General features: G+C 38.6%; 1 protein-coding gene across 2 annotated transcripts in view; it reads right to left on the minus strand.

The window, feature by feature from the left end:
• Nucleotides 1-25,738, minus strand: part of RPN2 (ribophorin II) — a gene marked incomplete in the record, with an annotated part of 690,715 nt that extends 664,977 nt beyond the window's left edge. For both annotated transcript variants that reach the window (XM_044090218.1, XM_044090217.1), the window contains 2 exon segments: nt 2,573-2,766; nt 25,621-25,738. In XM_044090218.1, coding sequence (XP_043946153.1) covers nt 2,573-2,766; nt 25,621-25,627 — 201 coding nt within the window.
• Nucleotides 25,739-27,184: the final 1,446 nt, after the last annotated feature.

Raw genomic sequence — 27,184 nt, forward strand, 5'->3', positions numbered from 1 at the left:
GAAAGGCTTGGGGGCTCAGAAGCTTACTAACAATCCTGGATACAGCAACTCCGTAACCGGACTAGGCTAGTTATAGGAAAGGCAGGAAACAGGCACAAGTGCGGCTTTCAAGTCAGAAAGTTGAAAGAGATGGAAAAAAAACTGCTCAAACAGCCAATAGCTACAATTTCTAGGCCAGGGACCACTCTTTTTGTGGTAGATAGGCTACCTGATGCGAACCACTCCCACTGATAAGCTAGAAGGCTTCCCTCCAACATGGAAAGGCTTGGGGGGCTCACAAGCTTACAAAGAGTCCTAGATACAGTAAATCTGTACCTGGACTAGACTAGTAACAGGAAAGGCAGGAAACAAGCGCAAACACCTGCTTTTAAATTAGAAGGTTGAAAGAGATGGAAAAGCTTCCCAAATGGCCAATAAACTATAATTTCTGGGCCAGAAACCACTCCTCCTGTGGTAGATAGGTTACCTAGTGCTTACCACTCCCACTGATAAGCTAGAAGGCTTCTCTCGAACACAGAAGGGCTTGGGGGGCTCAGAAGCTTACCAACAGTCCTGGATACAGCAAATATGTACCTGGATTACACTAGCTATAGGAACGGCGGGGACCAAACGCAAAATGGGCTTTTAACCAGAAAGTAGAAAGATGGAAAAACTACAGAAACAGCCAATGAACTACAATTTCAGGGCCAAAACCCACTCTTCCCATGGTAGATAGCCTACCTAGTGCTTACCACTCCCACTGATAAGCTAGAAGGCTTCCCTCCAACACAGAAAGGCTTGAGGGGGGGGCTCAGAAGCTTACCAACAGTCCTGGATACAGCAAGTCTGAATCTGGACTTGACTAGTTAAAGGAAAGGCAAAAAAACAAGCTTAGAATTTGTTTTTGTTACAGAAAAGCAGCTAAAAATCCATCTAACTTTCTTCATGAGATGCTCCTTTTTAAAAATTGTAAAACATTCTCCTAAGTCCTATACCAGCAGTATTAATGCCAAGTCGTTGCATACTACTCACCCAAACAGAACACCTTTCTAAACTTCACTAGGTAATGAAACAAGACAGTGCAGTGAGGTGACCACATATTACACAATTAAGCTACTAAAGAGAAATTCTCATAACTATCTGCTTAATCTGCTTACATTATTAAAAGTTTTACCCCTTCCACACAGACCTAAGAGCCCCCACGGCTCTTAGTCAACTGCCCATTAGGGCGCATTTCTTGCCTCCAGGAATGCCTCATAATACAGTCTGTCTCTGGATTTTTAGACAAGCAATGGCTTAAAATTGTAGATCCCGCCTTCCTTGTGCTACACACATCCTACTCACTCTGCTAACCTGCAATCAGGGCATACTTCCAAAAGTCTCGGAGGAAAGCTGCTACAGCACAAAATCCAACATTCCTACAGTAAATGAAACCAAGAGGCTACCTGCTATTCCTCCTCTATGGCAGGATTTGTAGATATCCTTTTTAATAAAGGTTCTGGCCATAAGGGTGAAGGCCATCAGCTTCCACTTGCGACAGCCATCAGTCTTGGATTCAGAGAGCAACTCCTGATACCCCGCCCCTGACCTAATCTAAAACCCCCCACTGCCTGATATAAGGATTGAGGCATCCCAGTGCAGTACTGTACTATCAGACATAAGAATTTTATTAATTTAGTCATATGCAGTTCCAATTTTGCTGTCTCAGCCATTAACATGCAATGACATAAGGCCATTATGGCCTAGAACATCTGGCACTTCATGCCCACAGTATACGCAAGGATGACATACACACCCTGGCATCACCACCAGAGCTTCTATACCTGCTTAAGGCTCCTCCTCTCACCCACGATAGGCAAGCTGCTAAAATAACACTGGAGGACCCGTTACCTATGCTGCTGAACCACTCCACTAACTAAAAGGGCTACTCTTGTGATGCAAGAAAACATACAATCATGCCACCATCTGATACACTACTGCACCATCTCCAAAACTTTCTTCCCTTAATAAATGCACTACCACCCCCATATTTTCAATCCTCTCCATGATGTGAACAGCATAATCAAATCACAAATCGCCCTGGCACATGGCACACAGGATTAAGGAGCTGCTAACAAGCAGTTTCCTGTGATCTAGGGTTTAATTCCCTCAATCCCTACTGCCCAAATGCGCAACAATGAGCAAGTGACTTAGCCAGACACTGCTGCTGAGCTGTGACTGAAAAAGGTCCATTGAGATCAGTGCTCTACCCTGGTAAACAAATACAAATAAAAATGAATTAAAAAAAAAAAAAAAAACACATACTGGAAGTGTTGCACTGAAGACATCACTCCTGCAAGCTTACTCCTGCAACAAGCTTGCTATTACTCACTATTCATTAATTTCTGAAATAAATCCTTAGCAAATGTTAGGGTTCAAAGAATACAGGAATCAAAAACAACAGCCAGTTATAAAGCAATCACAGTGCTCAGTCAGGTGCCAGGTCCCTTTAGACAAAATGTTGCTAAAATTATATGTTACAACAAAATGAAGAACATTTCCTTCAAACAGCAAACACCAGGGGAAAAACAAATAATAAGGATCTGTTACCTACCTCTTCATCGGTCACTTTGGCTCCCAGCTTACTCAAGCCCACAACAGAGTAGAAGGCAGACTCTAAATCAGAAAATGGTTCACTGAATGTTGCCCTCAGTCTATCGATATCAGAGCTAGTCAGGTAGTGGGTAGGGGTCAAGGCATGAATGCTGACCACAAAACCAAGTACCAAGATGAAGAGAGGGCTTGAACCTTGATGGGGGGAAAAAGGCAAAAGACTGTTAAAACAAGGTACAGATACTCTGAAAGGTTTATACACATACATTATATATACACGTGTGGGGGTGTATATATACACACACATTACACACATATATAGATATATATATATATATATATATATATATATATAATGTATGTGTGTGTGTGTATTTACATATACATACATACACACACGCACAACTATGCAGGCGTACACACAATTTCATTCATTTTACTTTACTGCAACAGTTCATTTATGACAGCAGGAACAGAAAAAAACACTTTAAATCACATTCACAGATATAGCAAGACAATCATATTTTTTTTCTTCCTATAAACAAACATTACAAAAATATTTTAAAGCAGTTTAACAGTAATAACTGCTTGAAAACTGGAGACTACAGTGATCACAGTGTGTGTACTTGGATATCCATCGCCTTTTTCTGGTACAGTACCACACCCGCCAAGTGTAGTTCTCATGGTCCAAAGCTTCAGTCAGCTCTCACTCCCTCTCTACCGCAGAGCTCAGAATCACCCAAACTGGTTCTAAAGATTGACATTATCCCTACATGTAAAAGTCTCCCTTCCACGGACTCATTTATTCTCACCCTCAGCCTCTTATCCTCTTTCCCTGAGGTGTCAGGAGGAATGATACCATGTACTAAACCCACCAGTGCTCCCCTCGTCCTCCACTTAAACCTTCAGGATGCTTACTCTAGGTTCTCATCTTCACGCCTCTCACGGAGTAGTGTTCCGCCTCCTCTCACACATTATCTTTAAAATCCTCCTTTATGGAATCTCCACCAGCCCTCCACTTTTGGTCATTATTGACCCAGGCACACTTTGCACCACTCTTGTTTCCTCTGATCTGCTCCATGTTTATTTTTCACCTTCCATTTTAACACTACTTCATTCATCTACTTCTATAACACCCCCATCCTCTTTCCAGCCAAGATTAAACGGCACAGGCCTTGAAACAAACTAGTGGGTGATAAATCATAACAGACTTGCTGAAATTAGGCAGGAAGTGTAGTAATGTGCAGGAAATGACCCCCTCCAAAAAATAAATACATAAATAAATAAAAAGGTATATATATCAAAAGCTTCTTCTGTTGACAGCTCTTCTGTCTGTCCAGGCTGGATGACAGTTCAACTGATGAACAGGAGCAGTGCAAGATCACTGCAATAGTGGGGTTGGAGAATATTGCCTTTCAAACCAAGCAGAAACTTAGCAGTGTGGAGGGTGTGAAGTTCACTCCTTGGAATATGTTATGCACCTAGTTTACTAATAAAATTTGAACTTTAAAATACGTGCTACAAAATAATAAAATAGTAGGTAGTCCACAGTTGAGTTAAAAATAGAATATACTTTACTGAAAAACAAACGATCCTATTTGAGTATAATGAAAAGCATTAAAGACATTAATTAATTTATATATAAATCGCGTTATTTGTAGCAAGGAAGTGGTTACAGAGGGTGGTTCTCTTAAGAGTAATAAAAGCACTAACTCATTCCTTTAACAAAGTCCTCCTTCCCCCTTAACACCATAGTGTAAACTGAGACTGTGCTAACTTAGAACTGAAAAAAAAAAAAAAAAAAAATATATATATATATATATATATATATATATATATATATATATATATATATACACACATATACATACACACACATTTAGATTTTACATATATATATATATATATATATATATATATATATATATATATATATATAAACCTTTCCTCACTACTGTGCAGTCCTGGAGTCATATATTTAATTAGCAGGTGATGTGGTAGGGTGCAGGGGGGACTTGTCCCCTGGGGAAAAAAAAAAAAAAAAAACAGCATGCATCATTCCATACTTCCTATGTAGGTGTCTGTTGTTGTACACACACATTACACACACTTACATCACCTGGTGCAACTCAGTTGAAAATGAAATAAATACTCCTTCAATCCACCCACCTTTTTAAAGGAGTCTTCAATAAAATAAGGCTCTATATTCACTACTAGCTAGCCAATTCCCTTTACTGGTACAACATGCAATCACGAAGTAGTTACTTATAATTTTACTTGCTAGGAAATTAATTACCTCAGCTAAAAACTGTAAATAATAATCTGTAAATCTGTTAAATAAAATAACTGCAGGAAACTTAACTGTTCGGCAGCAACATGCTTACAGTCTGAAACAAGGATAACATCACCTAGTTCTGCTACTTCATAACTTCCTCATCGGTTCTCTAAAAAGTCCCAGCTGACAGTGAAATAAGTAGGGGCCTGTGTATACATCTGCTTCTGAACAGTGTACATATTATACACCACCCTGTCCATTTTAAATTCCATTTATTCCCAACATTCTTTAACAAATTAAGAGCTACAAACAGTGCAGCACAGTAGAGGAGGTGCTCATCTACAAAAGAAAGTTTTATAGATTTCAGTTTCATCTGTACACCCATACTGAAAAATATTATTACCCCATACAGTATCCTAAAATCCCTTCGCTCTTCCAAAAAATTGCTAGTGCAAACTGTTAACACCAACAATTCAGCTGGTAAATCACTATTCTCCAACTCTGCCAGTAAAAACTGGAACCTACTTTCTGCTGAACTCACCACTGATCCCTCCTTATCCCAATTCAAAAAAATCCCTTGGGAAATACCTAAAAATGCAGTGGCTTTGTCCCTGTATAAACCCTGACTAACCCACACTCAAACATAATTCATAAATGAGAACCTCATTACAGGAATAAAACTCTTGACTCTCTTAACTGTTTAAAATTCTGTGCATCACCCACCTACTGGAAAGATTTAAAAGTTAACACTACACCATGTATGATAACCACCTTTAATATATGTGTTTTCCTTTTTCAGATGAAATCTTTAACTATTTCTTTCTCAGCTACTTGCTTCCAACCTTTGCTGTGTGTATGTGATAAAAACATGTACCTGTGTGTACATATCATTAAACAAATCTCAGTTTTGTGATAACTCACTGTAATAATTTCACTGTATTTACACTTGTTTTTGTACATTTGGAGCTTTTCTCCCCAGGCCTCCGCTGAAAATGGACCTGTATCCAGTCGGACTTTCCCAGTTAACAAATGTAAAATAAATAAATAAATCTGCACCGCTTGCATACTGTGAGACCAGAAGCAAACCATTTAACCTGATGCTTCTGTGTGCGTCCTATTAAAGGACTTAACAGTGATAACGTAAAAAGGCCAAAAAGAAAGGAGACAACATGGACCACTCATTAAGTCCAATTAAATTGCCTCAACAGCAATGGTTCCCTCAGTTCCAGGTAGAAAAAGTAGATTACAAATGTACATTTCTCACCAGTTTACACACTACAGTTCTGATCATATAAACAAAAAGATTCCTGTAAATGAACATCTGCATGCACATACTGGCAACTGCAGTGGAAGGCCAATAAAGGGCATCCCTATGGTCAAAACCAGCACAAGGCGACCTAGGTAGCTGCCTATGGCCCAAGGCTAGCAGGGGAAGCATAATGTTAAACTGCTCACATCTGCAGAAAAAAATGAGATGTGCTCACCCTGCGCCCAACTGCTTTAGCTTCAGGTATTCTCCCTCACTGGTTTTATATTTGAGCCAATTAGAGGGAGGCTTCCTGGAGTTTCACACAAAACGTGGTACAGTTTTACTGGGCAGCCCAAGCTTTTTTTGCTGCCATTTGGAAGTATTTACTAGGCAACTTCAGAAGTGTTTTGTTCAAACATGAAATCAGCATTTTTGAAAAGGAAAGTTTATTTGTTTGTCTGTGTGTGTGCACGTGCGTTGTGTCTTCCCTTTACCCAACAGGCACAACTGAATCACTACTGCTACTCACCCCCTGGTAAGTCAGATTTATCAACAATGCCAGTCGTAAAAAAAGTTCTACAATTATTGTTCAGAAAATCTTTGCCTCACTTATACTCCATTTTGAATGTTATTCTAACAACCAAGTATACAAGAGAAATATTTAAAATTTGTTCCTGATTTTTGGGTTTTTGTCTCTGGACTCTTGAGCCAAGAGAATGTGAAGGTATGGTGAGGGGATACAGTCTGTTGCACAGTAGGATGCTCACAGCAGTGAGCTGAAATATGTTTCTGTATGCATTTCTTCATTCCCTGATAGCAAGCAAACATCTGAATATATGCAGTCATACAAGGGGCTGTAATGATGGACACGTGTGTGTATACACACACTATTATATGTATATATACATACATATACACATGCACATACATGCACACACACACACACATACGTATACATACAAGTACATTTATAGACATATGTACATACACACACACACATATCCACTTAAAAATAGGGTAAAGTAAAATAAAAGAAAAGGAGATATGGTTAAGTAAAAATTGTAAACTAACACCTATTTTGAATAGTTTGACCAAATTCCTGGATGTATGTGTATTTGCTGGCTATAAGTAACAAACAATGAATCCTCATACACATCTCAAAACTGTGCAGCCCTCTTTTTTTTAAGAGGGGGAGTAGGTTCCAAGTCATAGGTTCTGTGTTCTTTTCTTCATCAAGAACACTATGACATTACACTTCTGGTACTTGCTGTTTTTTCTTCCTTGCTCTGGAATCAGTCTGCTACCAGGCTAGGAAGGCTTCATTTTTTAACTGTGTGTGGGAAATTAATGGGTCAAAGTCTCATAGGAAATAACAATACAGAATGGTTTGAGGAGACATTATGAAGATTTATTCATTGAACTACAAGCAAGACGTGTTGGGTGGGTGGCACATATTGTGCTAATAAGTTTACGGATACGCATGTCCCATACAAAATGCATAGTTATTTGGGTGGGTGCTAGACACAGCATTAAGTAGGTGCAGTATAGCTACACACAGCATGCTTAGGTCACCACCATAACATGTTCCAGGCAAGAAATTACCTGACTGCGCTGTGTATTTAACATCACAGCAGATGGAATCTTTATGCAGTTTTTTTTTTTTTTTTTTTTTTTTTACTTTATATACAAAGAAGTCGAGCAGGCATTTGTAACTATTGCTCTGCAGAACCTTCTGGGACTGACGGAATTCTTTACATTTTGTACTAACTAACTTTACCCAATGCCAACTAAACAATATAAATTTTGCATTTCATTCAAGAAACAAGATGCAAATACTCTCACTACAAAGTTTTTTTGGAAAGTTGTTAGTACAAAATACACTAAACACTCATTTATACATATACAGGGGTGAAGGGTAGAAATACAAGGAACAGATTAATTGCTCCATCAATTAACTCCAAATGAGCAATGGGTTTTGGCAATAGATAAGGGGAAAAAAGCCTTCAGTTCTTCACTGTATAAACTAATGCACTGCATGCCTAATGGCTGAAATTTCCTTCTCCCAAGTTAAGGATTTTATTAATGTCTGAGCTGCAGACAATATTCTGTAATGTCAAATACTCCTATGAGGCTATTAAGTGAGCCTGAGCCAAGTTTTATATAGATTACGTTTTTTTCTACAGGGCGAGTTTCAACTGCTGTGGATTTTATTATCCTGGCATACAGTTTACCTGCAATGCTATTGACATTCTGGCTTTAACATGGAGAACTGTGAATGATAACTTGAAATGAACTAAGTGTAGAACTCAAAGTTGTTGTTGTTTCTTTCGGCTTTTCCCGGTTAGGGGTCGCCACAGAGGAACTCTGGTCCGCTAATGACTGGCAGTTGATTTTTACGTACTGAGTTGCCAGCCCTGACGCACAACCTTCAACGAAGGAATGCCCATTCACGCATGTCTCCACGCAGAAGACGCTCTAGCTGAGAGTCGAACCGGACAGCGTCTTACTGTGAGGCGACAACGCTACCGCAGCACCGCCGTAGAACTCAAAGTAAGAATAAGATTTTGAATTGAAAACTTTTTTTTTTTCTTTTTACAAAGAAAGGTGTTATCATCAGAAACAGCCAGAAAAAGTCTGAGTACATTACACTACAAACATTTTATTACTGCAGACTCTGGAAGGCTCGTTTTTCTAACAGCTGCATCACAGACTGTACAACTGTTACAATGTAAAACTCATTAATATGTATCCAAGCTCAAGAATAAGCCACCAAGAAATCACCAGAAAACTCAAAAGCAAGTTCTGCTGACACAAGGAATTTATAGAAACAAGTGAGCACCTTCATCCATCTGAAGTCATCTGTAACACTGATTGACAAAAGACTAATTTGTTTTTCAATAAATTCCCGTTAAAATGCAGAAAAACTCTATTTGTGAAAAAGATGGGGAGCTTATTGAAAACATCTGCATGAAGTCTGCATAGGCATCTTCGTTAAATGTATACTCTTTCTTAGTTTGGGGGTTAATCAGATGAATCAGAACTAAAGACGACATTTACAAAGAGCTGTGTATTTGCTATGGGACTGGCTGCGTTTACCTCAATGTTATATTAAGTGGTAATGCATGTTACTTACTGGTCCCAACTGCTGCAGAAAGACAAACTGCACTTAGCGCTATCCTTGTATTCCATTTGCATGCCTCTTGGTGGAAGTGCTAGGACCTCTTAAAACATAAGTACAACTTGATACAGTCCCCTAGAAATTTTAACAGCATGGAGTTTCTTCATGTCTTTAAATTTTCCACTTTTTCTTAGAGAAGATTGAAGCTGAAATTAATTTATATTTTAAGATTTATGCATCTTTTCTGTCAGATTACATTACAATTGGGCAACTGCTCATTATGTAATGAATCTAACAGAACAGATTTTTAGTGCGTTTACATTACTAGGAGTTCTTTTTCAAATATTACCCTGCGTTCTTTTATTTTCTTCTGCATAACCATCTGGAAACCGCAAACAAGTGATTGGGGACAAGGAAAGGGCCGTTGGCCAGATTCAATAAAGCATACTCTAAGTGTACTCAAGAACATTCTTATCACATTTTTTGTGCTCTCTAGTCATTCAGAAAGATTACACTAAGTGTATAGTCTACACTTTGTGGTAACCTTTATGAATCTCAATATTTAAAGCTGCGAGAAGATCAGTAGAAAAAGAAGGGGCGAGTTATGTCTGTTCACTCAATACGGTGTACACTTAATGTAGACATTATTGAAACCCTGGTCCTGATTTAACATCTCTTGCAAAGAATAGAACACCTCATCAGTAAAACCACCACTTCCCCTGTTGCATTCAAATGACATTCTTTTGGGTATGATCTCTACAACCTTTGGATACAGAGGAAGAATGGGATACCAACAGGATCACAATGACATTAAAACAAGAGAAAATAGGTGAATACAATAAAGGCATACTGAATGCAGCTATTTAACTGGGACACACTAATGCAGAATATTTCAAATTCAGCCACAAGCTACCACTTTTTAGGAAAACATTCTCTTGTAAGAAGCTTTACTCTTGTCTAGGAAAATACAAGAATTTCATCTCAAGGTGAGAAAAAATGTGAAGAACGGTATTTTCCCCAAATCATTTCAAACCACACTGGCTCAACAAAATCATCTAAATGGTTACTGGTACTTCATGAAAAAAAAAAAAAAAACACAACTATGATGATGAACAGCTTCCTTATTTAAGTATTTAATTTGGTAAATTGGTATTCGCAACCATACAAACAATAAAAACTTTGTAGTTACCAATATTAGAACATGTCCTTCCACTTAATACCTAACTAAATATGCAGGTGCTTCGAACTACTCTAAGCAAAATATTTCAGTTTGTTCCTTAGATTACCATAACAAACATCACTGCCTTGCCATGCAGAAAGCTAAGTGACAAAAATGACTGAAAGACCTTCATTACTTCTTGCCACCTTAACTTTTACGGTTACTATGTGCCTTTACCACGGTCATCACTTGTAAATAAGGAATTCCCTATTTCCCATCCAATCATGGAGTGCTAATGAGGAGCTTTGTTTGATATAGATAGGTAGTTTGTTCCCGAGTATGGGAAGTCTCTGGGACAGGAATCTATCCTTCCAGCATGTTCTGTTTATTGTGGTGAAAAGGTTTAGGTCCCTAGAGCGTGTAGCTCAGAGGGACTGGGATTTCTTTAAGTGGAGCATGTCCAACAGCTCTGGGTGTAACATAGCTTTGTATGTTAGGCAGAGATAGTCTCTGAGTAGGCGATATGCGATGGAGTAAAGCTGGTGTTTTTTGGGACAGTCTGCGTAGGGCATCTGTTTGAGGCCAGTAATCCTCTTTGTGAGGTATTTCTATGGCCTTTCCAGTTGTTGTAGATGTCTTGTGAGGTACATACCAAAAGGGGCGTTGTACGCAATAATGGGTCTAGTGAGTGACGAGTAGAGGGGAACAATGACCTCTTTTTTCCCTAGATGAGAAGCCTTTTGTGATGAGGTGTGCCACGTAGAAGGATTTCCTGACTACTGTGGCGATGTGATTATCAAAGGAGAAACTACTGTCCACCTGTGTCCCAAGGTCTCATCACACTTTCGGTGGTAAGGAAACTACCACCTATGTGGTAGCTCATGGGTACAGAGTTTTTACCAAAGGGGATGACAGTGCACTTTTTGGCATTGAGCTTGAGGCTATGGCTGACACCAGGCACCTCAGTGAGGTCTTTTGTAGGATGTCCACATTGTTAGAAGTTTGAATTATGGCTCCTAGTTTGCAGTCATCTGCGAACTTTGTTATCCAAAGATCTTCAGAAAAGTAGATACCAAACAGTAGAGGACCCAGGACTGAACCTTGTGGTACTCCACTTGTCACTGGTCTGAAGTCGGATTTGGAGTCTGCTACTTTCACGGTGTGGGTTCCGTCAGTGAGCCAGTTGGCAACCCATATTGTGAGATAGGGATTTACACCTAGTTTAGTGAGTTTATCTATAATTCCAAATTGGGGATGGTGTCAAAAGCCTTGGCGAGATCTAGATAGGCTGCGTGAACCACCTTACCCTTGTCTACGGCTTTCGTGACTGCTTCAAAAAAAAGTCAATCAGATTTAGGAGACATGATCTGCCTTTTACAAACCCAAACTGGGTGGGGTCCAGAGTTTGGAGATTACCAATGTCTTTGTTTATAATTTCCATGATGATACCAGGGGTTGGGAGGGTGGCCTAATGGTTAAGGTGTTTGCCTTACAAACATAAAGTGCAGGGTTTGAGTCTCACAAGGGATAATTGGCTAGGCTTAAAACGTCTCACAAGGGCAGTTAGCCTAGTACTAATCTATGAACCCATATGTTCCATGGCCTTGCAGACCAAGCTCGTTAGGCTAATGGGGCGGTAGTTCCCAGGGTCCATGGTGGCTCCCCCTTTGTGGAGTGGAATAACAGTCGCTGTACTCCATTTCATTGGGCACAAAGCCTGAGGTGAGGCTATGATTGAACATGGTGCTTAGGTGGGGTGCCAGTTCATTCTGTAGTTCATGTAGAATGCAGCCTGGGATGTTGTCAGGTCCCATGGATGCTGTGTTCTTGGCTTTGGAGTGTGTGCACTTTTTTACCTGTGCAGCCATGATTACAGCAACTTTGCATTCTTCCGGTATAGAGATGGGCCCTTTGGGGGGTGAAGGGGGGGGGGGGTAAAGTTAGGACTGAACCTATAATGCCAGGATGTTGGCAATATCAGTTGGTTCTGTACATTTAGTGCCACTGTGCTGTAACTCATAGCAGATCTGAGTGTTGCCATTGGGATTCTTGACATAGCTATAGAATGCGCTGTGGTTGTCTTTAGAATCATTGGCACTTTTGTTTTCATAACTAGCTTTGGAGAATTTTATAAGGGATCGCAGCTTCTTATGGAGACTGACCAGGGAGTTCTTCCAGTCATGGGATTTTACTCTTTTTTGCAACAGTTTCTTTCTTCTGTTGTAGAGTTTGTTTATAGCAGGGGATCACCAGATTGGCTTCCTTTTTTTGGAGGATAGCATCTTGGTTCTGTTAGGGATAGCACGATCCATGCACTCGTGTAAGTGCTTAAAAAGTGCATTTGTGTAGGATTTAGCAGTTGTACCTCTATTGTCTGTCTGCATGGGTGTCGTGAAGTTTCCCACTCCTGTCTTAAGAAGCATGAAGACTCTGGAGAAATTTTTTACGGTGGTTTCCCTAATGGGGGGTGGGGGCGGGATGTGGATGTCTAGGCTGATTAGCTTGTGGTCGGATCTGACCGATGAGGAATTGACCTCTGGTGTGGTTACCCATGTTGGTAATGACCAAGTCTAGAATATTGCTGCCCCTGGTGGGGTTGTGGATAAGTTGATCCAAGGCGTTGGAATTTATGAATTCCAGAAAACGTTGAGCAAAAGAGTTGGTACATGAGTAGTTTTCCCAGTTAATGGTAGGGTAGTTAAAATCGCCCATTATTAGGGTGTTGGGTTGTACCCTAATATTTTCCAGTCTATCAAGAAATGAGGAGTGGGAATTTTGGGTCATTGTGGGGGATCTGTAGCAAGTTAAAATTTGGATTGCGGTCTTGCGCAAAGTTAGCTGCACTTGGATAATCTCGGATGCATTATGATGAGCAACTAGCCTGGAGGTGTGGACATCCTTAATTAATATGGACACGCCTCCACCTTTAGTATTTCGGTCCAGGTTAGGTGGCCGAAAGGTGTGGTATGAATTATAGCCTGGTAATGCAGGGGTGCTCTCTGGAGCCATGAACCAGGTCTCTGTCACTGCACAGATGTCGATGTTCTCCATTTTAAGGAGTGCCTAGAGTGAATGCATTTTGAGGTTTAGACTTCTAGCATTGAGTAGCATTACCCTCAGATTTTGCTTGCTTGTACCTGTTACGGTGGTGAATTTGTCATTTGAACCATGCCTAAAAAAGGCACTATAGGGGCGGCAACAGCCTTAGCCAGTAGCCGCAAACCCAAGGAAAGACAGGTGCAGGCCATCTCTGGCAAAGCATCGTGGTCTATTGATCATGTCATCCCAGGCAGACAGATACTGGATCCCCTTAGAATGACATCAGAAGCTTAGCCAACTGTTGAAGTCAATCATTTTGTCCTTGTACTGTGGTATCATTCTGGGTGATGGCAGGAAGCTACTCAGAGCTAGGGTCATACTTGCCTGGGCTACAAGATCGGAGAGCTCCTCCATGTTTCTTTTCATGTAGTCCAGGGAGGTATGTCTCAGGTCATTCACACTAACATGGACAATGACAGAGTCATATTTGTACTTGCTGTGGAGTGACCTGAGTATGTGCGTTATGTGGTGGATCCTGGCACCCGACAGGCAGCCGACAGTAACTTTCTCCTTGTTTAGCCTGGCGAGTGGAACATCATTGTGCCTGACTATAGAGTCACACTATGACTAGAGTGTTGGGTATGTTGTTATGCCTTATGGGCTGTGGTTGAGTGGCACACTGAGTTTGTGGGCTATGTGTCATTTGGGTTGTGTTGGGGGCAGGAGGTTGAATGCATTTCTGCTTTGGAGGTCTCTGTTGCTTGAGCAGATTTTTATTGAGAGCCTCCGCGAAGGTAGATAGTCAGGAAATACAGTGAGATAATTTAAGTATTGTTTTTCTGCATATGTGTGAATCTGTCTAGCTGCGTTATTTTTATTTCTCCTGTGATTCGAATGCTGGTGTTTATTGTACTTAAGATGTTTACTATCATCATGTTTTCTATTTTATTTATCATCAAATATTTTTATTTATTTTATTTACAGTTTGTTTACCGGGAAAGTCCATTGGGCCAAAGAGAGCCTATTTTCAATGGATGCCAGGGGAGAAAAGCTCCTTATACATTTAAACAATCATACAATCAACAAGTAAACAAGTTATAACATATTTTCAAGAAAATAACAGCGTGCAAGAAAGGTATAACATAATAAATAGTAAATCTTACGTAAACAAAAAAAAAAATTAGAGTAACATGCCCTATCAGAACCTTTAAAGGCAGTATCAACAAATACAAGTTTTTAAGAGTAATATAAAACATTTGAGGTCTATTGCTGTCTGAACTGTATTTAAGAAGAAGAATTTTTATACCTTTCATCGTGGCTGGTCTTTTAGAGAATACTCAATGTCTTGAGAGTACTTGTCCTTATTTTAGTGATGCCCTGGCCGCTAAGAACAGCCTTGCTACTTTGATTACAATCTACCATTTACATTAGTATTGATTTTACTCAGTATAGTTGGATACCCTTGTAAGAGTCTTAGGGTGGCTGACTGGTGGCAGCGGGTTTACCTCATAGTTTGGGCAGGGGGGAGGACAGCTAGTAAATCTGCGCCAGCCTTTCCCAGGTGTGTGTGTGTGTGTGTGTGTGTGTGTGTGTGTGTGTGTGTGTGTGAGAAAATCAAACACCCAGGTGTGGGTGTGTCAGCTACTTGGAACTGGGACACAGTGCTCCAAAGTGAGTCTTGTTTGGAATCTCGAGAGACAGAGTTCAGTACCAAGTATGGAGCGTGTTCTCTGTGTGCTCTTAGGGGAAACTGTGCTTGATGCAGACAGCAGCATCTGAAAAATACTGTGTAAACCCAGTCCTGTTTTGGTGGCTGTCTCTCACCAGTGTCAGTGGTGAGGATCGAGACTCCTCGATTACTGGCCCAGGGTAGAGAGGCCATCACACAGCCTTCAATAAAATAGTATGGCCAGATAGAAAAATTTTCCAGGACACCTTAAAAATGGGGTCCTTATTGAAAGGGCAGTATGAGACCCAATACTGCTGATCACAACACATTGAAGATTTGAATTAAAGAAAAACAGTGAACTATACAACTTCTTGCTACACTTTTAAAAGGTGTCCACTCTCCACCCTCTCCAATGTAATGGGGCTGCACTCCACACAGCCCTGCAACTTAAAGGACCTGTACACACAGTAGGAAGAATACACAAATATATTGCAATTTGAGAATTGGCATACAGTCTCTTACCTACACTTAAATTGCTGTTCCAGTGATCACAATTACAGTCTTTGCACTAAGTGGAAACTGCATAAATCTAGTAAAATTTAATGTTAAAAACAAAACAAGTACCTTACAGACTACCACAGTTCTAGTGGTTAGCCACAATTTACAACAAGCAACTATTGTATGTGACTTGTAAATCAAACAACTTTTTTACAAGAATTATTGCTGAAGGAATATATACCTTCATGGCCTTATGATGATACCCTTATGCAAAAAGTCTTCAACACTAAATTATAATGGTTGCAGTCTGTAACTGATATAACCTACACACCCAAAAATGTAAAAAAAAAAAAAAAAAATTATTTGTAGAACTTTTTATGACACAGTGTTTCAGAATACCACAACTTTTTCCGTAACAAGTAACAGAACTGTCCTGTTCTGCTAAACAGCATAACTTTTGTTATGCCCTTCAATCCTGTACTTGATTTATTGATGGTCTGTCTTCTGGCCCAATCATACCAGAAAAAGAGAGTTTAAAGACTAGCTATCTCACTTACTTGCTAAAATAATTAAATAAAATAACCAGATCCAAGGAAAGAGTCAACATATCTGCTAATGATACAAAGACAGGTGTTGCAGGGTAAGATGGAGGGGAGGAAAGAATCTAAGAAACAGAGTGGCAGAAAGGAGTCACCTGAGACCAAAGCAAAGTTCACTAGTGCTCCAACAATGATGGTGTGAAGTATCAGCTGGTTAGAGTGTTAGTAATAGCAAAACAGCAGGACTTGGAAACACCTGAAGTGGACCACCATGGGCACAAAGATGGCAGCATCAGCAGCAAACAAAATGCAATGGTGTATTATCAAGGAGGGCAAAATCCAATAATGATGTTACTTTACAACGCAGTTGTTGATCCAGGTCAATATAAGAAGCATTCACTATCACTTCATCAAGAGCCATTTTATTTATTTCATTTGAATTGTTAACTAGGTGATAAATTGGTCGATATACCCAAGACACAGTAATGACAAAAAAAATTTGAAAGCATACAATACAATCAGATGAAATCATTAGCGGACCGGACTTCCGCTGTGGCGACCACTAACTAAAGCCAAAATGACAAACAACAACAACAATACAGTCAGATAAAGACATTTAAAAGATGGAAACATTGTTGTGCAAAAGGTGAAATAAACAGTTACAGCCCTTTTTCAGTGGGGGCTCGGGAAGAAATGCTCCACAATAACATATAGTAGTTTTACAACAATAAACAAGCAACAATTTGTACAAAAATACAACAGAAAAACACTCTCAAATACTAATGCCATGAATTGACACTGTACAGAATTTTCTAGAATTAGGTATATAAACTTTACAAGAAAGCACATTATAAATACGAAGGAGGAGGGAAAAAAAGAATTTGAAGAAATTCATAGAGAAAGTGTAAGGGCATAGAAATATGTAGTCTAGTAGAAACAGTATGACAAAGACAAATATCATGACAAACAGAAACATCAGAGCTGGAGATGCATTATAGCAGCCAGAAGTAGGGGTACTTGGAGGAAGTAAGGAAAAGAGAAGTAAAGAGATAGAAGTTAAAAAGTTAATGGAGAGTGAAATTTAAGAAAAAGTTAGAAGATGGTTCAAACAGTGATATTACAGTGACATGTCCAACTATTAAGCAGATATTCTTGGAGAGCTTTTTTAAATTTGTGCATGTGTTGTTATTCTGATAATCAAAGGAAGCTTATTCCAACATAGATACATATACATACATTATATATATATACACATACATACATACACACACACACACACATATACACACATATATATATATATATATATATATATATATATATATATATATATACACACACACACACACACACACACACACACATATATATATATATACACCTATACACACACACACACATGTTGACTTGAGGTTGCACTCCTGAGGTTTCTACCTAGGAAGTAAGAGTGAGAAAAAAAGAAGAGATGCTAGGGCAGAAATAGGACTTACAAAGGATGGAATGAATAACAAGAAGTGGACAGTACTGTTGGTTAGGGAACTAATCAATTTAATATCTTGAGAAACTGAAAGTGATGAGAGTAACAGCTAAGATTAGCAGCAAACCTAGCTACTAAGTTTAGCAAGAAGACCAGTTAGTTAAAATTTGTAAACTAGAGGAGACTACAGAGAAGATAAGCATAAGCAAGAGAAGTACAAGAGTCGTTTGTTAGGAACGTTTTATTTCTGTAGAGTAAACCAAATTTTTGGTGTTTTTTCTTTAGAGTAATTTACATGGAGATCAAATTTAAGTTGATAGCCAATAATTGTCCCAAGATGCTTAGTATGTGTTACAACTTTTATGACTGTGTTGTTTAGAGACATTTTAGTGAATGAGGGTTTGAAGTTTGAGAGTGATTTGGGGAGAAATAGGAGTTTGATCTTATTTGGACTAATAAGTTGGTTATGAAAGAGCCAATTTTCAATTCAACTGAAGGAATTTTGAGTGATGGTGAGCAAGTCAGAGAGGGTGTCATCAGAGGGGGAAAAAGGGAGAATGAGAAGAGAGCCATTTGACAGATTGTTGTCTGTTGGAGAGGTAGCTTTCAAACCAAGAAATGGTTGAGGAAGAAAGGTTAAGATCAGAGAGTTTGGAGAGGAGCATGTCATGACAGAGAGTGTCAAAAGCATTTGATAGATCAAGAAAGAGACAGGAGACAAGTTTATTATGATCTCTGACAATGGAGATAAAGTAGGTAAAAGAGAAGGGCAGCAGTTGTACTGTGGTGAGGACAAAAGCCATGAGGGGTTGGGATAAGTAGATTTTCAGAGAGTAGATAAACAAATCTTGGACTATGTGCACATTTTTCAAGTATCTTAGAGGGAAGGAACAAAACAGCTATAGGATGACAGTTACGATGGTTCAGTAGAAATGCACCTTTATCGATAGGAATAGTGAAGAACTGTTTCCAGATTGAAGGAACAGTAGATTCAGATAGAGTGCGATTAATGAGGATGGAAATGGGATAAGATATGGAGTTTGCTGGTAGCCTGAGGAAGAATGGAGATAAGTTGTCAACAGATGATGAACATGGTTTATGCTTACGAAGTAGGTATTTAATGTAGCTACAGGGAACAGGTTTAAGAGACAAAGCATTATATTTAGGGAGAGTAGGGGTGAGAGTGGGATTAGTGGAGTTACAGAATGATGTTATATTACTGACAGAGTTAATAAAATAAGAGTTAAGTAAGGTAGCAGTTTCGAGGTGGGCATTATTAGGTTCATAGATTAGTACTAGGCTAACTGCCCTTGCGAGCCATTTTAAGCCTAGGCAATTATTCCTTGTGAGACTCAAACCCTGCATCTTGTGTTTGTAAGGCAAACACCTTGGCCATTAGGCCACCCTCCCAACCCCAGGACATGGGTTAGGCGTTGTAGGTTTACCTGGGTGTAGGATATGACTGATAGTGTTCTAAAAGTTTTGGGGATTGCTGAGATGAGTAGTTAGAGAAATTTTTTTTGTCAATGTTTTCTTGTTTCTTAGCTAATTTACAAAGTTCTTTATAGGTTTGTAGGGGGGGGGGATATTTTGTCTTAGTCCACAGTTTCCAGGCATTATCTCTTTTATGCAAGAGAGAGTGAGTTAACCAGGGAGAATAGAGAGTTCACTCCAACTGTTCTGAGGGGGGCAAGCGTACTGAGTATATTAAGGAAAATTAAACTTTGAACCGTTTCATCTAAGGGAAGGTAAAATAGGAAAGACCAGTTTATAGAGGCAAGCAAGTAAGTGAATAAGTCAGGATGAAAGACAGGTTGTGGCAGTCTTTGTATTTATGTAGCCTTTGATAACGAAGGCGAAATCTTTGGACACAAATAAGTGAATGGTCATTGATAGCATCAGGTAATATTTTAGGATGGTGATATAGGTCAAGTTTAGATACAAGTATCCACTCTATGATAGAAACAGAGTTGGAAGGTTTGTTGTAGTGAATGGGAGTAGAGATTAGTTGAGTGAAGCCATGAACGTTTAAAGAAGAAGTAGATGTAATGGAAGTAAGAGTTAACCAACTGATGTTGGCATCTCCTAATAGAGCAGTTTCATTGGATACATTTTGGGAGAACAAGGATAGAATTTGTTCAAGTATGAGAATATTGTTGCCAAGGTCTGTACATAATGCAGCTAATATTAGAATTTTAGAGTCATTCAGTTTAAAGTTAGCAGTAAGAAGTTCCGTTGGGTGAAACATGGGGGAGGATTTAATACAGAAGAAAGTTTCAGATCATAGTAAATTATGGTTACACCTCCACCTTTTTGGTAGGTTGATCAAGACGAAGGATGTTGCATCCAGTGGGAAGAAATTCTTTGTCAGAAATGTGAGGTTTGATCCAAGTTTCAGTAACTGTTATTATGTCGGGAGAGGACTGAGCCATCCAAGCATGGAATTCACTTACTTTATTCATGATGCTGTGTACACTGAGTGCAAAAAGTGATAAATGTTTAGAAGGGGAGTGAGAATGATGTGGCACAGATACAGTGTTTAGATTGGTAATAGAGTTACTGGATGGTCCACGATTGGGGTGTTCTTCACCAGAAAGTAGATTGAGAAGAATTGGAGGCGAGAAGTAATAAAAGTGATGCTTTTGTCTGGTGCTAATGTGAAGAGAAATGTGAGGGAATATTTTAATCTTAAGGAGAACAGAATTAGAGGTAAGGAAAAGTGAGGAAGATATGGTAAAAGAATGCTGAGTTCTAGTATGAGGAGCAGTCAGTAGAGGTAGAGGAACATAAATGGTATCCACAGAAATAATGATTTATACAAGACTATACTAGTTTATTAGGCAAGTACTAGGCCAGCTGCCTTTGCAGGTCATTTTAAGCCCAGTCAGTTTCCCTTTTTGTGTTCAAAATAACCTATTCCATTTGCTTACAGATTGGCCATACCCATCCCATGATTGATAATTATATATTAACACAGCAAACAGCCCGGAGTCACCAATAAGTGCTGCACCACTTGCCAGCATAAAACGGATTTATTGTAACAAAGCTAAAACATTTAAAAATGTTTCAAATATTACATTGAATAAAGTGAAAACGTTAAGCGCTTTCACCCAAAACACTTGGGCTTCATCAGAACATCTCATTGTACAATACTTCAAGCTTATACTCTTTTTAAACTGTTTTTGGTACCAAAAAATTTTAAAGACATTTAAAGAAACAGTATCCTTTGTACTGCACAAGTTAATCAACGTTCTAAGCCATATAAAACAAAGTGGCTACATCTTGTTAATTCAGTGAATACTGTAGAATATGTAGACAAATGTGCAACCTAGGTACTTCATATATGTATGAACAATACATAAAAATACATACAAAAATGTATATAAAATCATCACCGTTAACTATAAAAACTATACATAATAACTAAAACAGAAAATCTCTAAGCCTCACCCACTTGTGTATAATGTATGGGTCCCAAACAACATATCATACAACTAGTGTATGAAAAATATGTCTGTGTACTCTCTGACTAATCCAGAAAAACTATATATGTAAAAACTTTTTCGCTATTATGGAAGTTTTCAAGTTGGTATTTAAATTAATACACATGCTCATGACAACTTTCTATATTCATCTTACACTATTTTTATATATAAATTTATAATGACCCAGTATTACTGCAATATCTCCAATATGGGTTAAACTGGGATATAATCGTTAAGTCCAGGGGGGTAGTTGCGTCCAGGTATATCTGCCACCAAACCTCCTTATAATTCAATAAAGTTTTATTGTCACCTCCTCTAGGGTCCACATTAATTGTATCCAAAATGGCAAATTTAAACTGGTGGAGGTCTCCTTTCTTCTCACTATATGTCTATAGAACGCGTTTGTAGTATCTTTTGTTCTAATACTATAGGTGTGATCATAAATTCTCTTTTTAAAACATCTTTCTGTCTTACCTACATAGTAACTAGAACAAATATTACATTTTGCCATATATATATATATATATATATATATATATATATATAATCATTTTTGGTATTACAATGATATTATTATTATTGTGTCCAACATTTTGACTCAATATTGCCTCATACACATACAAGGCAGACAGGACTTCGATTTACTGTCTGAAATTACACCCCACACACACACACACCAAAGGTGTACTGATGGAAAACGAGCACAGGTTAAATGCCTTTAAGTAAAGCTTGTACATTCCAGAAGCATCAAGTATGCAAACTATCAAATGGCTCTGCTGTCAAATAAAGATTTATTTATTTATTTTTATTTTACATTTGTTAACCGGGAAAGTCCGACTGGATTCAGGTCCATTTTCAGTGGAGGCCCGGGGAGAAAAACTCCACATAAACAGATACACAAGACATAACAGCTGGAGTTTTTTTTATACAATTACATACAGATACATGTTCCAGGTTTGTTGGAATACATACATAAAAACTTTACAATTATTAATTCTAATATTAGAAGATAAACAGTTGTAGAAGTACAAAGCTGAGCAAGGTAGCATTTCAATCAATAGTACAATACATTAGAGTGAGACAGCTGATTTTATCCAATTTATTATAAGACAGTTTATACAAGTAGCCAGGGAATGTAGTAATACAGAGTTAATAGTGAGTAGGTTTGTACAGGGGCACAACCAATGAGTTTTTAGGTGTGCTTTGAGAGATGTTTTAAATTGGGTTATGGCGGGGACTGCCATAAGTTCAGCAGGGAATAGGTTCCAGATTTTGCCAACAGAGTTGGAAAAAAATGACTCGCCCGCTGAGTTATTGGATTTAACAGTTTTTATTAGCATTTTATCAGAAGACCGGAGTGTTTTAAGTTATTGTAGGGGGTGATTATGTTTTTGAGTATGGACGTGCTTTTAGGCTGATAGAGGACTTGTGAACAATTGTTAAATTGGGTATACTGGAGTTGAGAGGGTAACTCTAGCCAGCCTAGAGACCATAGGTTAAGACAGTGGTGTGTTCTATATGCTGAACCTGTGGCAAATCTGGCAATGTTATTATAGCAGCTATTAAGTTTATTGAGGTCAGATTTACTTAGGTTTGTATAAATCGAAGAGGCATAAAGAAGGGTTGATAGTAAGTGTGTACAGACAATCACTGTTCTAGCAGTTGGGGTTAGGAATGGCTTAGTCCTATATAAAAAGCCAAGTTTCTTATTTTCTGTTTTAATGGTTCTATTGATGTGGGCATTAAACTTTAGGTTATTGTCAACTATTACACCCAATAGTTTTGTAGTAAATTCTGGGGAAATTATGGTGCCATTGTTGGATATTATGGTAAATGATGGCAAAAGGACTTTCCGAGTGGGGGAGAAGAGTAACAGTTTTGTTTTATTTGGATTTAGTAGAAGACACCGGTCAGTGAGCCAGCTTTCAACTTTGTTAAAGGTATTTTGGGACAAGGTCTGTAGGTCTATCGGGGAGGTGGCGTAACAGATTAGGGTAGAGTCATCTGCATACTGAATGCAGGTTGCTTTGGGGAGGACTGTATGGAGATCATTAATGAAGATGGAAAATAGAAGAGGTCCTAGTATAGACCCATGAAGCACTCCAAGGGTGATTGGCAATTGGGAGGATAATGCTATCCTTCCATAGCACAGCTTATCTGCCATTTAGATAGGATTGAAACCAATGTATTGCCAGGTTATCTATGGCAAGAGTTTTTAGTATCAATAGGAGTAGTTGATGATTTACTATGTCAAACGCCTTGGACAGGTTGAGAAAGAGGGCAGAAGAGAGCTTGTTATTACGATATTGATTTACTGTCTGAGAGAAGGAAAGAAGGGGGCTGAGGTTGTACTATGGTGGGGTCTAAATCCGTGCTGAGAAGGGGCTAGGAGATTGTTCAGATTAAGGTAATGCAAGAGTTGGTTATGGATACATTTTTCCATAATTTTAGCCAGAGGGGACAGAATGGCAATAGACTGGATGTTTGATAGTTCAGTGGAATCACCCCTTTTATATAGAGGAATGATGTGGGAAATTTTCCAGATGGAGGGGATATATGTTTCAGAGATGGTTCTGTTGATTAATACTGAAATGGGATATGCTGATACGTCCGCAGCTTTTTGAAGCTATTCAGCGGGGAGTAGGTTTGCTGATAGAAAACTGAAACCCACCACCCTAATTAATTGTCTGATAAGTGATGTTGGTACTGGTTGAAAGTTAAAGGAGGGTTGAGTGTTGGATATGGGGTGAACTGGGTACTAGATGGTTGGCAAGGGATTGTACAGTTTCTGCAAAGAAAGTGTTAAAGGTGTTGGCAAAAATTTCTGGAGGGCAGTCATGGGGTTATGAGTATTAGTATGTCCTGGGTGGAGAAGATTGTTTAAACTGGGGCAAAATTTTTGTGGTCGATTTTGGTGTTTTTGTTGTAGGTTGCAGTAATAGTTTTTTTTTTCTCTAGAACAATGGACTTCTTTGTATCACCCCTTAGCTGTTTATATATAAGTTGGTCCTTTAGGGATTTATTGGTTCTCCAAGAAGTCCAGGCTTTATTTCTACTTACAATGTTTTGTCTTGTTTCTTTAGATAGCCATGGTGCTACTTTTTTATTGGATCTGACTGTCCGGGTCAGTGTGTGGTTATCAAGGACAGTAAGAAATGTGGAGTTAAAGTATGAAACTGCTTTGTCTAATGAGAGTAATTTTAAACAATTACAGTTACATGTCTGAAGTTCCTTTTGGAATTCAGTTTGATTAAAGCTCTGATTGCTCGTAAAAGTTCTAAAGCTAGGTATTTGAGGGATATCAGTTTTTTGCCCGAGTATATAAGTTAGGAAGTGATCACTGATTTCTTCAGGTTGGGTGCCTGCTTTATACATTTGGGGGTGGTTACTTATGAGAATCCAGTCTAGTATGCTTTATTTGTTGTTCGGCTTACTAATTCTAGTGGTGGATGCTATGACCTAGGTGAAACCATATAAATTTATGTGGGTGGTAGGAAAATCTGAGGAACAGATATTCCAGTCAATATTAAAAATCTCCGAGAATAATGGTTTCTCGTGGGCAGTCTACGGACAGCCACTGTAGGATGTCCTCAAGGGTATTAGTGTTGTTACCTGGTGGAATGTAAATGCAGACAATGTTTATAGATTTGTGTTTGTTGATTTGTAGTTTTGCAATTAGTATTTCTGCATTTTCAGTTTGAGTAGCTTGTGGGGAATTTGAAATAGTTATATTCAGTGTAGTTTTATATAATACAGCTACCCCCTTCCTTGATGTGCGGTCTAGTCTTAAAATACTGTAACCAGGCGGAACAACTTCATTGTGAGCGGTGGTTGGCTTAAGCCAGGTTTCAGTAAGGCATAGTATATCTGGGGAGTGTACTGCCATGAGCGCATGCAAGTAATGGATCTTATTATTTAGGCTTCTAATATTTAGGTGACAGATCAGGAGAGAGTTGGAGGTTTTGTTAAAGGTCTGCAGTCTAGTGGGGGTATTATTTACTGGGCTGGTTACATCAGATGGAGTTGGTCCTGGGTTGGGGTGAAGATATCGTCAACCTTGGAAGCTCTGACTGCTTCTGCTTGCAAACTGCAAGCAAAATATCGTACACAACAAAGCTATACCAAAATCTTTTCTCACAATTTAGGTCATGGCTACAACAGCAAAGAGCTGATGCTCGACTAATCAACGCCACGTTTGCAGGACAGAGGGCACAAACCAAACAAGATTTCAACTATATTATGTACTCTTTCTTCAAAATGTAAACATACTTTTTGTGCAATACTTCAACTAAACATCCAAACGCATAATGCATTTTTGTAATTAAAACAGAAAATGCTTCCATCCAAACATGCTATGACATAACTATTATAAATGAATCGGTAAAGCCTGAAGAAAAGGACTACTGCCACCAACTCAAACAAAATAACAACACAGAACCACCTAACCAACCAGTACTGCTGGGTGAACTATTGTTTCTCGTATACCAAGTAAACGAACTGATTCATACTTAACTGACCACATTAAAATAAAAACTTCTTACCTTCCATGATGAACTACACTCAGCCAGACACCGTCACCAAGGCGTAAAAGTGAACTTCCGGGGTCAGGGAACGCACCATTGACAAATCAGTCAGTGGAGAATTAGTCATAGGTATAGTTATAATTTAGACTCGTTTTTAATATGTTAAGACTTATGCCCAAAATGTTAGTAAATTAATCAACAACATACAAATACTGTACGATTATCAGAAAGTATCTCATTATGTTTAATAACTGAAGAATATTTTAAATATGTTACCCTCTAAAAAGAGTTAAGCGTTCCAGCCAAAATAGACTGGCAGATGGAAATATGTATTCTCCGGCTCAGGGGCGGGGCTAAAAATGAGAATGTTGAAGTGTCTTTGGTTTTGTTGCATTAGTTGAAGTTATTTGTTTACACAATTTTAATGTCATAGACAGTTTTCTGTGCAAATGCCTTTTGGATTTCATCGGGATAAAATATTGAATTAATGCAATGCCAATCTAGGTGTACATTTCAGGGGGTGGAGAGCGAGGATAAGGCGGGTCCTTACAGAAATGTGGCTATATGTGGTTGGCCGATGGTCTATATTAGTTACGTAAAGTAATATAGTACACGTTTTAAGATATGAAATTTGCAGTTTTAGTTTTTGAATGGCGTGATTTAAGTGTTAGCATCACATAGCAGTTGTCTCGTTACTTCGGAGTTAGCGTTGCTCTTTCTTTGGACCTTTCCAAGGGTACAAACATTATTAAATGATTACACTAAGCGTACGTGAATATATGAAATGTAGTGTCTGAAGATAATCTATTCTGTAAACTAAAAAGTGCTTATTTTTGACCTTGCTGCTATGATTTGTAAATGCCGCTGCTATGAACAACTTCAACTGGGAAAGCCATATGATGGCTGGTTTTACTTATAAAAAAGAGTCTTTAATGAATTAATATGATTAATTTCTATTTACCGTAGATATCAGTTAACTTCCTAAAACTGAATGTGTGGCAGGCCCTTTTTCGAGGACCATGAACTTTTAAGACTCCAGATGAGGTACGTTCCTCGTAATGAGGTATACTTGAGAGGTATGCGGATGAGGACCGCAGTGGCTCAATAACAAAGACAAGCGACTGCAGTCAGTAATGATAGGCTTCGTTAGAGTTTCATACTTCTCATTCTTCAGAAAATTCATGTTGATGCAAAATCTGTACTATCAAACTTCAAAGTGAATTACGGTAGTTTTGGGTCTTTCTCTCATTATTTTTGTTTGTGTTCCTGGTTGTAAATTGAGTCACAAAGTTGCATTTTTCATGCCACTGAAGAAGCAGATCAAATTGTTTACCTGCTGCGAGTTTAAAAAGGCTTAAGTGCAACATATATGTTCCAATCTGAAATTCTAATCCAGGAAACAGTGGCATAGTCATACGGAAACCTTACACTTCTCCCCTTTCTAGACTTAAAACAAGTTTTCGTGAGTCACCCTGAAAATATTGAGATACTGCACTCTGCTATTATTTTACCCAGTTCTTACCCTATCTTACTTTACATCCTTAGTAACAGGATTATAACTTTCCTGAGTAGTCAACAAGTT

Source organism: Protopterus annectens, chromosome 12.part0 (genome assembly GCF_019279795.1).
Source record: "Protopterus annectens isolate FY-2018-M chromosome 12.part0, PAN1.0, whole genome shotgun sequence".
Lineage (NCBI taxonomy): Eukaryota > Metazoa > Chordata > Ceratodontiformes > Protopteridae > Protopterus > Protopterus annectens.